Genomic DNA, 12,263 nt, shown 5'->3' with positions numbered 1-12,263 from the left:
AAAATGCCATGATTCCGCCAAAAATCATAGTATCAGAATTGAATGCAGACATGATCTATAACATTCATATACTTGAAATCAACTCAATGTCTGCAAGTGTTTAGAAAAGAAATACGGAATACCAAGTGGAACAAGCTGACAGAGAGAGGGACAGACGGATACACAGACAGCTAAACGAACGAAACCTATAGGACCCTCCGCCTTCGGCGGTTGGGGACTAATAAAAACCTCTTTTGAATAAAGACATAAAGAAATTGATACGCAAACAAGTAATAAACATAGTAAAGCTACTGGAAGTTCACAATATCTGTGACGTTAGGTTAAAAATATTAACTTCTAAAAAATCAAAGCCTAAACAATGCTTTGATAATTTTTTGAACATTTAAGCCTAGATAATGCATCTACACATATACTTGATAAAAAAAAACCGCGAGAATAAATATTTGAAGAACAAATACTTTCGTGTAATTACCCTTAAATAGCGAATTCAACGTGATTTACAGTATATGGAGTTCTACTGGATCTGACCTTAGTGTATTTGTGTATTTATACCTACAGGTAAACAATGTGGGTTTTTTTTTTAAATCATAAAATAGTAAAATATTATTCCCAATAAGTCAAACTTAGCAGGATTTTCTCTATCAAAGCATACACTTCCAGTTATTTCAATATTACTGATGGTTAAATATAGAATGCAAATTGTAAACATAATATTTTCCTTTTGCAATTTTTTCAGGTGGAGTATTAAAAGAATGATTGTATTTAAACTAACATTTAATGATAAAATATTAAAAAAGGGTATATTAGCAATTTTAAATTTTTGATCAGGTGCAGAAATAATGTAAAAGAAACAACCGATTAACCCAGTTAAGATAAAAGATTTCTCTCTTGACAGGTTTTGTGGTAGGATCACAATACACAGGTCGTTGACAGCGATTTAGTCTTTTCACAAAAGGCATGAGAAATTAAAAATACGTTTGTTTTATTCTTCGTTTCTTTAAAGGGGCATGGAAACAATTTCACCTAAAAAAATTTTACATGTAATTTACTTTTCCATTTTTAAAAATATTTAACTGAGGTCTCTTTAATGGCCATAAAAAAAATTTTGAACTCCATTTGTCGAGATACATAACAGATTTATAGCTCAAAACCTTTTTTATGCCAACAGGTCATGTGTCATGTTTTTGTTTACATAGGTTAGTGACCTAATAAATGTTTGTTTAAAGCTGATAATTTCAACAAGAGGCCCATGGGACACATTGATCACCTTAGAAGCTTTGACCATTCCGTTCTTTACCAGATTCCCCCCTTGTAATACACATTATGACGCCACCCTACCCCACTGCTCATAATTTAGACATTTGATTCCCCATTGTAAAACTTTGATTCCCCATTGTGGCCCCGCCCTACCCCCTGGGGTCATGATTAGAACAATTTAGAATCTACACTACCCCAGGATGCTTCCACATAAGTTTCAGCATTTCTGGCACAGTGGTTCTTGAGTAGAAGATTTTCAAAGATTTTTCCTACATTAATTTCTATGTAATACTTTGATTCCCCATTATGGCCCCGCCCAACCCCCGGGGATCATGATTTGAACAATTTAGAATCTACACTACCCCAGGATGTTTCCACATGAGTTTCAATTTTTCTGGCCCAATGGTTCTTGAAAAGAAGATTTTTAAAAATGTTCCTATATATTTCTATGTGATACTTTGATTCCCCATTGTGGCCCCGCCCAACCCCCGGGGGTCAGGATTTGAACAATTTAGAATCTACTCTACCCCAGGATGCTTCCACATAACTTTTAGCTTTTTTGGTCCAGTGGTTCTTGAGAAGAAGATTTTTAAAGATTTTTCCCATATATTTCTATGTAAAACTTTGATTCCCCATTGTGGCCCCGCCCTACCGCTGGGGGTCATGGTTTGAAGAATTTAGAATCTACGCTACCCCGGGATGCTTTCACATAAGTTTCAGCTTTTCTGGCCCAGTGGTTCTTGAGAAGAAGATTTTTTAATGACCCCACCCTATTTTTGTCTGTTCTTGATTATCTCCCCTTGTGAGGGGACTTGGCTTTTCATTTTAAAAATTTAAATTCCCCTTTACCCAAGGATACTTTGTATTAAGTTTGATCAAAATTGACCCAGTGGTTCTTGAGAAGAAGTCAAAAATGTGAAAAGTTTACAGACGGACAGACGGACAGACAGACGGTCGGACGACAGACAAAATGTGATCAGAAAAGCTCACATGAGCCTTCGGTTCAGGTGAGCTAAAAACGAAGTTTATTCTTAATACGATTAGACAGTTTCTAGTAAATTGCTGAATTTCATGTTGTTATACATACATTTTCTATTTGTAAACAAAACCAAGGCACGAACCTTTTTTACACGAAAATGTACACGTAACGAATATGATCAAAAACCAAGAAAACTAGTTCAGCCTATACATGTACAGTTCTATTCTGTTAGAGCCATTTAGAGATATCTTCGTAAATGGTATGTATATGTTTATGTATTATTGCATTGTACCGGTTTGCAGAGCAGCTATTTATATGATTTTGATTAAGCCAGCTGCGTTCCATTTATAACACATAATGAGTAAAAAAAAAAATAACCCAAACACCTGTACAAGCGTTGATGGTGATAGTCATTTGAAAAGAGTTTCCTAAACATGCTAAAGGTATGTAAACCTTATGTCAATTAATACCCAACACAAAGAAAACAAAATTGAATTGCTTTAATGCGATAAATGAAATTAAATGAATAAAGCTTTCAATTTTTTTTTAGTTTGAACAGACTCTAGGTATAAGAGTTGAAAATTACAACCCACTTCTGGTAAACAACGTTTGAAAAAGCGGCGGCACAATTAAGTTATAACAATGCATTGACGAGTGTAAGTATGGTGAATTCAAATATTAATGATTATCTCTGCTCGATTTTCAGTCTTTCGCCATCCTTCCACCAATCCTTCCATCAATCAATCTATCTATCTATCCTTTCACTCATCCAACTGTCAATCTTTCTATTCTGTCTATTTTTATCATCCTTTGATTTTCATGCCAGCAAACCGTGTCAATTATAACACGAATCAAACTTTTATCTTTTGATGAAATAATTCACTTCCTTAAAATATATTCATAAGAGATTCATACCTCATCCTCCAATTGTGAAATGTATTAAAATATGTACCTTGTTCTGCTTTAGTTTAGGTACACGAGAAAAATGGGAGTTACACAGTTACTGGGTTTACGGCGAAACCAGAGAGACACTGTATAATAAATAAGCATATTCTGAAATAAGAAAACGATTCATGACTGTTAGGCTATTTTCAACTCATTTAAATGGTACACTTTGAAGATAATGTCGATGTTCATTTCTGTATTTTTTTAATTTATTTCTTGCATAGCCTTAAAACTTATAGAGTATCAAATTAAAAGGTTGTATTACAGTAATTAAAGTTATAGTTAAAATAAAACATTCGTAAAACTATTTCTCTTTTAATAAACTTGTGAATGGCTTATTACCCGCAATGTCACATAATAGCGCTTCTTTGTTTACAGGGAGTCTCTATATTAGTAAAAACATTCATGAAAGGGACGTAAAACTGTACACAATCAATCAGGTTTTGTTTCAGGCGAACCTGTATGGTATCCTTTCAATAAAGGAAATGAAAGAAGGTTTCAATTTATGAAACAGGAATGAAACATTTTTCTTTTTTTGCAATTTAACATAATCAGTTTATCAACTGATGATTTTGCAGAAATTTTACTTTTAACTGCTTTGGTATGGCATTAAATAACTTACGGCTATAATATTTTTTTCTTTTAAAACGTTCTATATATATTTAATGACTAATACGTTATAATTTCACTTTATAAATTTCTTAATTGGTAATACATCATTATTTCAAGTAAAAAGGTATATATGCACTAAAAACATTCTAATTTTTAAAGATCTATTTTCAGTGTAAGTATCGATACTTCATTATAAAGTGTTCTGCGGTTTGTTTGTTTTTTTTCAATTTAATTTATAACGTTTGTTATCTACAATAAGTGGTTATTATAAAATAACAAAAAATGAGATTGAAAATACAATCAATGCCAGAATATTATTGTTTTAGTGTAATATTATCTATTATTTTTACTATCAATTATACCATTAATTACAGGCTTGATGACCGTGTAATATTAACGATTTGAAAAAAATAAGTACAATTTAAAGAAAATAATTACATTAATAATCAAAAAATGTTACAGTGTACAGGTGTAAAACATACAATTTACATTCCACTACCTGAAGAGAACTTAATTAAAAATAGTTAATATATAAATATCCTAACTGTTAATCAAATGTGGTTAATCTTCTGTTACTGTAAAAATTTTCCACAATTAATCATATCTAATGAGGGGGATTTTAGTTCTTCATTCGGTATAATGGGTAATTACTAGGTCATTGTAAACATCACGCTCGACAAGTTACTACATTTATCATAACAAAAGTAGTTATATGCCTTTTTGTATAATAACCTGTTTACCATAAAAACACACGATTTATTTAATCAAAATTTAAATAAAATTTATTAAAATAGATATTATTCCATCTGACATTTGATTGAAATTGGGGTTAAATTGTTCATACAATTTTCTTTTAGATACAAGTACCAATGGTTTTATATTTCATATCTTTACGGAAAAAAAATTAATAGTACCTAAGAATCCTCTTTACAATGCTCAACTAAAAGAGTAAAATAAGTTATTTTAATTTCAAATAAATTGAAGTCTACTAAGTATTTTTCCTTTAATAATCAATTTAAGTAATTTTAACAGTTCGAAAGGCAATGATAATAAAGTAACTAAATAGTACTTAATTATATGTATTTTAATTATCCATTGAAGTAAATAAGAGTGGTTTCTGGTTTTTTTTTTATACTTTAAAGTCTTTGAACATTTTTCTTGGGTGTAAATGGCACATTTATTGACAATTATAAATATAAGTTCAAAATGTATACCGATATACAGTATAATTCTATTTATGTTCCAAATGGGGTTCTCACTGGTGTATAGAGGGTCCTTAAGGTATATCGCATAATCTGATTTATGGAAGTTCATGCTTAAAGGTGTTCATTATCTCCTCTAAACCAAGTTATACAAAAATATATGGCAGCTATGAAATTTATTCTTTATTATTCTATTTTCTATCAATCAATCCAATGTAAAAAACAAAATAAGACATGTTTCCTTCACAACACCTACATATTATGCAAAATTTAAATATGACGTTAGAAACCTGATAAATTTTAATATGTTTTATTTCAACTTAGTTTTCACTGTGTATAAAATTTAATTATACATGTATTTTTATTCAGGCAAATGACATGTTACCAACAGAATTTAATTATTGAATCACATCTCAGGTACTGAAAAATACAATATTATGTCATGTATCATTGTATTTGTGTAAAGTTGTTTTAAAATCATTTTATGGTAATATTGGTGTCTAATATACTTTCTTTGTAAAACCTCTTATAAATCAGGAAGACAAATATAAAACCATTGCTTATTAATCATTCAAAGAATCATTCTTATTGAAACAAAGCTATTAAGAGCAGATAGGCGGAGGACTTGCAATTTGCAAGATTTATTTTCCCAAAAGTCAGAACTATTTCTCGAGGTGCAGACGATGGAAATAGTCCTAGTGGAGTGGAAAAATCTCGCTAACTCCCTCATACTTTCTTGCTGTTTTATCATATTGATACCAACGTAAAGAAAGGATTACAGAGAACTGGGAATATCCCTATTGACCAACGCATGTGGATAAATACATTAACATATACCTGTTCAAAAGTAAATTTAGAGGCTAACAGATAAACGGGAATTAATTTCCGAATTGGTCCATTCACAACGATTTCTAGGAATCATCAACATTAGATAATGTAATATTTATATAGGACAAAAATTGGTAGAGATATAATAACTGCTACAAACGAATTTTTTACATTGAATATTCTTTAACCCTAATAATATAGAATCGTGATTGGTTAAATGCACATTACAAGGTGTTTAACTTCTTTTTAATTAGTTGCCATTATTACAACTTATAAATACAGCTACATAATTTGCTGATAACATTTGCTATTTTTAAAAAGCTGAAGGAAATTGCCCAAATGACGGAGGAAGACATTACATACATCTATGTTTACAAAAACATTGGTGTTACACACATGGCTCATAAGTCTTATTTTTATTAATAAAAATAAAAATAGATTATGAATGAAAAAAAAAAACGCAAAATAAAGAAGAGAGCATCATTGCTAAAAGGACTTTGTTGTAAATGTCCATTGTTAATGATTTTTCAGACATCTAGCTAACATGGGCTATTCACTATTCAGTCATATGCGTCATGCATTAAGTTAATTTAAAAAAAATGAAATAGTAAAAATAATAAAATTGATTTTTTTCCAAATCATATCTACAATACAAACAACAAGTCCAAAACATGGAACCTAAGTGGAATCAACAGATTTATTGACTGAGGAGGAGATGACATCCTCTTGATACCGTATATATTTACAGGGTAAAGAAAGTCATCAGTATTTTAATTAGATATAAAACGACTGAAATGAAAATCAACAACATACATTGGAAAAAAACTAAAATAAAAGAATACAAATCATAAAAATGCAGTAGCTAAACCTGCAAATAAAACATCAATGTTCATCCAGAAAAATCAAATTTCATGTACATTGAATAAAAGTAAAGTTTCTTTTCCTTTTCTTTTCTATAGACCGTTTCATGGTAACTGCGGCACTGCTCTTTTGCAAGGCAAAATGATATAGTTTGGTGAAATATGACGTAAAAGTAAATGTTAAAGATGTTTCATTTAATTATCTGTCAACAAAAACTTCGCCAAACGTTATCATTTTGCCCTGCAAAAGTGTATTACCGCAGATGCCGTGAGGGGGCTAATTAGAATTTCCTTTTGATTACTTAAGTAAAGATTTTGTTTGTGTTTGCTTTTTTGTTTATTTTTTATTTACTCAGTTGTTACTTGAAAATGTTTTCCTTATCTTCATTAAATAGTCATTTGTTTTTGTTTGAAATGCAGGAATTAAAAAGTAATGTAGTATAAATGTCTTATGTAGGAACAAAAAATAATATATTTTTTCCTATGCAGCCAACAGACGTTACATAAATACATGTTAATTTTTTATTTAGCTCTAGATGACAATGTTTACTAATGGCGCAAATGTAAACACACAAATTGTCGTCTTTTTAACTGTGGTTGACGACCGATATATCGTCATGTATGCAAATCAGAGGTCCTTGCCTTTCTCTCACTAATACAAGTAAATAATTTTAAGCATTAAACATTTGAATTAATTAATTTCAGTTGCAATAATTAACTGTGATAAGCTTACGTCAGGACATCTTTGGAATTTAAATTCATATTGCACGCTATGTTGATTTTCTAGAATATAAAGGACAGAATCTCAACTGTCGGGCAAACTTGACTTTGCTTTTTGGTAAGACACAGTCGTAACTTTATTGAAGGTGCTGTATTGAAAAATACTGTCAGCTTCATATTTACCATTGGATTACTTTATTATTTGTTTTTATATATCATTGTGTCTTGATAAACAAGAAGATAGCTGTTATGTATTAGAAATCAATTAACATTGGAATATTAATTATTATATTACAGAAAAGTTGGACGTCATGAGTAGCACGAGGAATGCCGTGCTAGTTGGCATTCTTGCCAATTGTGTTGGTAAGTATAATGCATTTCTTTTAATTAATTTTCATCAAGTGGTATAAAAATAATGATTATTGATGCATAAATATTGATACGACGATTTCCGTATAATGTAGCAATTACCAACAACTTATTTTCGAATACTTAACAATTATATAATAGTATACCATATGTGCAATGTGCAAAACATTTTCTCAATTTTGGGTTTTAGCTCTATATTTAATTTACTAGTAGAGGGAAGATTTGACGATCTCGCGTAAGTACGCAAAAAAATGTTCACGTTAACAATGTGCTAAATAATACACAACTTACAATTAGTAGGCTTATTCTTTTTCTGGTCAATTTTCATAATTAAACATGTGCATTCCATCGTATTAAAGATCGAAGAAGTAATTCCTTGTTAGGAACTACTCATTGAATGCTAAAAATAATTAATAAAAGGAATTCAATTAAGTTTGTTTTAAACGTGAATGTTCTAACATTGATGTCATGTTTATGACTTTAAAATAAAAAATAAGGATTTTTTTATCTTTCAATGTAATACTATGAAATCGAAAAATATTTTTCAAAGAAAAAACACGCAAGAAAATATGCTTAATATAGTATTTTAACATATTCTATGCCAATCGTATCGAAAAAAAACCCTCATTTACATTTTGTTTCCTTATACCTTGACTGAATCTGCATGACATGCAATAGATTTAAGGAAGCAGCCCATTATCATCATTCAAAAGTCCTATTTTTGTTCTTATCATAAAACACCTTATCATTCATTCCGTGCACGGCATGTTAAACAATTTGTAAACTAGACACGAAATGAAATTTGCGTGGATGATAATTAACAAAATTTGAAGACTGGGGCAATGGCAAAGTACTGTAGGTCACTAAATTTTCGAGACATCTTATTTTCGCGAGATACTCATTGGTTTTAGATAAGCAATACACAATTTAAACAAATTGTGGTTATTTCTTGAAATAATCCTAAGGAATACTTTCATATGCGAGAATTACATTTTCGCAAGAACACGATTTCGCGTAATTACACGATAATAAAGTTCTCGCGAATAAAAAGTGATTTACAGTTCATTCCATAATTCTTCTAGTAACATACTATAAACATACTTATATTATTTCAGTGACAATATTTGGATATACTACAACACCACCTCCTCCGCCTCCTCCTGTTCAACAACAAAGACGTAATGTTCTAACAAATTTCATGAATCAGGTCCCGAAGACAGAGGTTCCATTTGACATGTCCGGGCCATCTATTTCACAGCTAACTCAAGCTCATTTCGAGCCAATGTTGAAGGTAGCGGGCAAAAACGTGGATCCTGCTGATCCTGCATATAATCAAGTGCATCAAAACCAGCACCCCAACTCTTTGTATGAGCCTGATCCAGCTGCCTCAAATGCCGTTTACCAGAAAGAGATGGCTATGGGAAATATGGTTGATCCACAATATCAGCCTGAAATGAATATGGGACAATTCGAACAAAATGTTGCCGGCCAGCTTCGGGGTGGAAACAATGTTATCGATCCTCAATACCCACCAGAAGTTAATCCAGGAGGAAATGTAATGGAACAACAAGGAACTCCACCCTACCCAGCTCCAAATGCCGTGGAACCACAATACCCACAAGGGATGAATCAGCAATATCCACAAGAACCTCCTATGCAGGCAGGTAACAGCCAAATGAATCAGCAATATCCACAAGAGCCTCCTATGCAGGCAGGTAACAGCCAAATGAATCAACAATATCCACAAGAACCTCCTATGCAGGCAGGTAACAGCCAAATGAATCAGCAATATCCTCAAGAACCTCATATGCAGGCAGGTAACAGCCAAATGAATCAGCAATATCCACAAGAGCCTCCTATGCAGGCAGGTAACAGCCAAATGAATCAGCAATATCCACAAGAGCCTCCTATGCAAGGGAATGGTGGAATTCCAGTGGATCCTACCAACCCACCAGATATTGTTACTCCTGGATATCAACCTGATCCTTTAGGTCAACAGGTTGATATCATCCAGAATGCTCAAGGTGCTAATGTCATGCCTGAGGTTCCAGTTACAATGCAAGAACCACCAAACAATCCTCCGTCAGTCGTTCGTTCAGTAGTTCATTCAGAACCACCAGCTTCACCGTTCCAAGTAAAGCTTAAAGTATCATCGTTTCCACAAGAGCCACCAGTTAATCCTTTCGATCCAACAGGACAACAGCCAACAGACCCAACTTTAATTTCAGAAGTAAATCCTGCTGGCCCAGAAATACGTGGTCCGGCGCCTGCATATCCAGGTACAAATGCAGAACCAGGAATGAGAATACCAAATGCCGTAGGCAGTCTTTCTAGTGGTGGAGCTGTTTCTCCTGCAGTCGGTGGTGCTGTTTCTCCTGCAGTCGGTGGTGCTGGAATCATTGATCCAGTCCCAACTCCTGGACCAGAACCATTACCAGTATCAACAATTCGACCTAAGCCTTTAACAAAAGCTGAAAAGAGGCGACTTAAGAAACTGCAACGTAAACGAGAACGTGAAGCCAGGAAACAGAAAAAATTAGCGGCCAGAAAGGCCAAAAAGCTCAAGGAACAACAAAGACGACTGGCCAAACAAAGGGCAAAGAAACTCAAGGAACAACAGAGACGATTAGCGAGGCAAAAAGGTCAAAAACGTAGCCGTATGAGAAATAATAGGAGATCAAGATCAAGAAATACCCAACCAACCCAAGTGTAACTCTAAAAAAATATACAATGCTTATAAGTTACGGATTTTTAATTTATGGGCATTTTTCTCAGTTCAAGACAATGGTCGCAACAGTTGAAGATTTGCGCCAATTTTAAAATAAAGGCAAGCGATACAAGGAAGGAAATGGAAATCCTGACATGATGGAAATAATCCTTTATTCTAACTAACCCCTTAATGATGATTTGCTTTCGTAGCTGTTTGAAAATATTGTTTATTTCTTCAAAATTTTGAAAAGTTCAGTTACTGTACATGAGATGTTTTCTCCAAGTTTTCTTCAAAAAACCCCTTATTATTCTACATATTGATATTATTCAATGCCCGAACAATATCATCTTCATTAAATATCATGCTCAAATATAACTTTTATATTTAATAATTTATTATATCTATTGACCAGATTTGGTTATATTCAAATTTTCTTTCAGAGAAATATTAAGTTTATGTACAACTTTTTATTGCTATGCAAATGTTACACCAAAATATGGTATATTTTTGTTAAACTAGTAACCAGAAATATTTCTTCAGAAATATTTTCTCTCAAAATCATCATGTCTTATAGATAAATTATAAATAGCATTTTTAAGCTGTACATGTAATATTTTGCACTATGTATTTTTTCTCCGTGCTGTATTTTCCTGTTATGAATTAATGTACTGTTTGTGTTGAATAAATTAATTTATAATTAAGACTAGTCTGCTTGTCATTTTATCACGAAACCATTATGAGGGAATGGAAAGATATGACAGAATAACCTCAAATTAACATATGTCACGTGTTAATCTCATAAAACCTATACACGCCTTAAATTTACAACTACGACTGGCAATTATAATTAATGCATTTATCTGATTCGGAGTGCCTCTGCCATCAACATAAGTCATGCGTCGGTATTTTAATCTCCAAATTATATTTTAAGTTCAAAAAGAAATGTTTTGTTTTCCCCAGAAGGTTCATTCAATCTAAAAACAGAACAGGTGCAATAGAATTAGCCAGGTGCAGTGGAAAATGAAATAAACTGACATAAAAAAAAAACATTTTACACATAAATTCCTTTTGTTCATTATAACTAAGGATATAAATTGTCAATTTAATATTTATAAACACGATTAAATGGACAAAAATACCAAAAAACAGGATCATGAATTTAATATTGACTTCAGCCAAATTTTTATCACCTGCTTTATATCTTTTCTAATTAATCTAAAAAAAATCAATATTGAAACACATATTGATTAATTATATTTGCTTGACTAAAACAACATGAAGTTTAATCAAAGATTTTGACTTAAGCCTAAGATGTTTGATGTTCCCGGGGCCAGGTCTTCAGAATTTTATATATATCATATATACTGGTATTTGGGATAAGAGGATGTTTGTTTTGAATAAAAAGTTAAACGTAACAAAAAAATGAAGAATTTTTCATATGAAAAATATGAAATTAAACGTTATCAAAGTGTTTATATGATTTCAAGATCTCAAAGACTGAGATTTTTTCAGAATTCAAAAGTTTATCAAATGAAAAAAAGTGCATCTGAATATTATTGTAAGTATCCCTTGATCTGGTTTCAGTTTTCACACCTCTGCTGCATTAAATAAACAATGGGACTTAAGTGTATACATTAAATAAACAAAGGAGCTAGCCAGGACTTCACACACTTTCGTATGGTACATCTAAAAAAGATTCATTTTCGCCAATTTTGAATTTCTTTTCGCCACTTCTGAAAAATTCGCTATTGGTGACAATGACACATCCCAGCTCAAACACT

At 31.9% G+C, this 12,263-nt stretch overlaps 1 protein-coding gene across 1 annotated transcript; it reads left to right on the top strand.

Moving 5' to 3' along the window:
• Positions 1-7,289: 7,289 nt before the first annotated feature.
• LOC134265042 (bromodomain-containing protein 4-like) lies at positions 7,290-11,087 on the top strand. Its single transcript, XM_062747290.1, has 4 exons — positions 7,290-7,344; positions 7,471-7,521; positions 7,701-7,766; positions 8,888-11,087. The coding sequence occupies exons 1-4, from the start codon at positions 7,305-7,307 to the stop codon at positions 10,483-10,485; spliced, it is 1,755 nt and encodes a 584-aa protein (XP_062603274.1). The 5' UTR covers positions 7,290-7,304; the 3' UTR covers positions 10,486-11,087.
• Positions 11,088-12,263: the final 1,176 nt, after the last annotated feature.

Source organism: Saccostrea cucullata, unplaced genomic scaffold, assembly GCF_032062105.1.
Source record: "Saccostrea cucullata isolate Sc308-1 unplaced genomic scaffold, CSIRO_AGI_Scuc_v1 ctg1403, whole genome shotgun sequence".
Taxonomy (NCBI): Eukaryota; Metazoa; Mollusca; class Bivalvia; order Ostreida; family Ostreidae; genus Saccostrea; species Saccostrea cuccullata.
Note: the sequence above shows the minus strand (reverse complement) of the source record. Positions and strands in the feature narration are given on the sequence as shown.

Bases quoted from the DNA above. Each gene is read 5' to 3' on its own strand.
- LOC134265042 (XM_062747290.1), top strand. From the start codon at position 7,305: ATGCAAATCAGAGGTCCTTGCCTTTCTCTCACTAATACAA. The intron at 7,345-7,470 runs GTAAATAATTTT...TTGATTTTCTAG, and splicing joins CCTTTCTCTCACTAATACAA to AATATAAAGGACAGAATCTC. The intron at 7,767-8,887 runs GTAAGTATAATG...ATATTATTTCAG, and splicing joins CATTCTTGCCAATTGTGTTG to TGACAATATTTGGATATACT.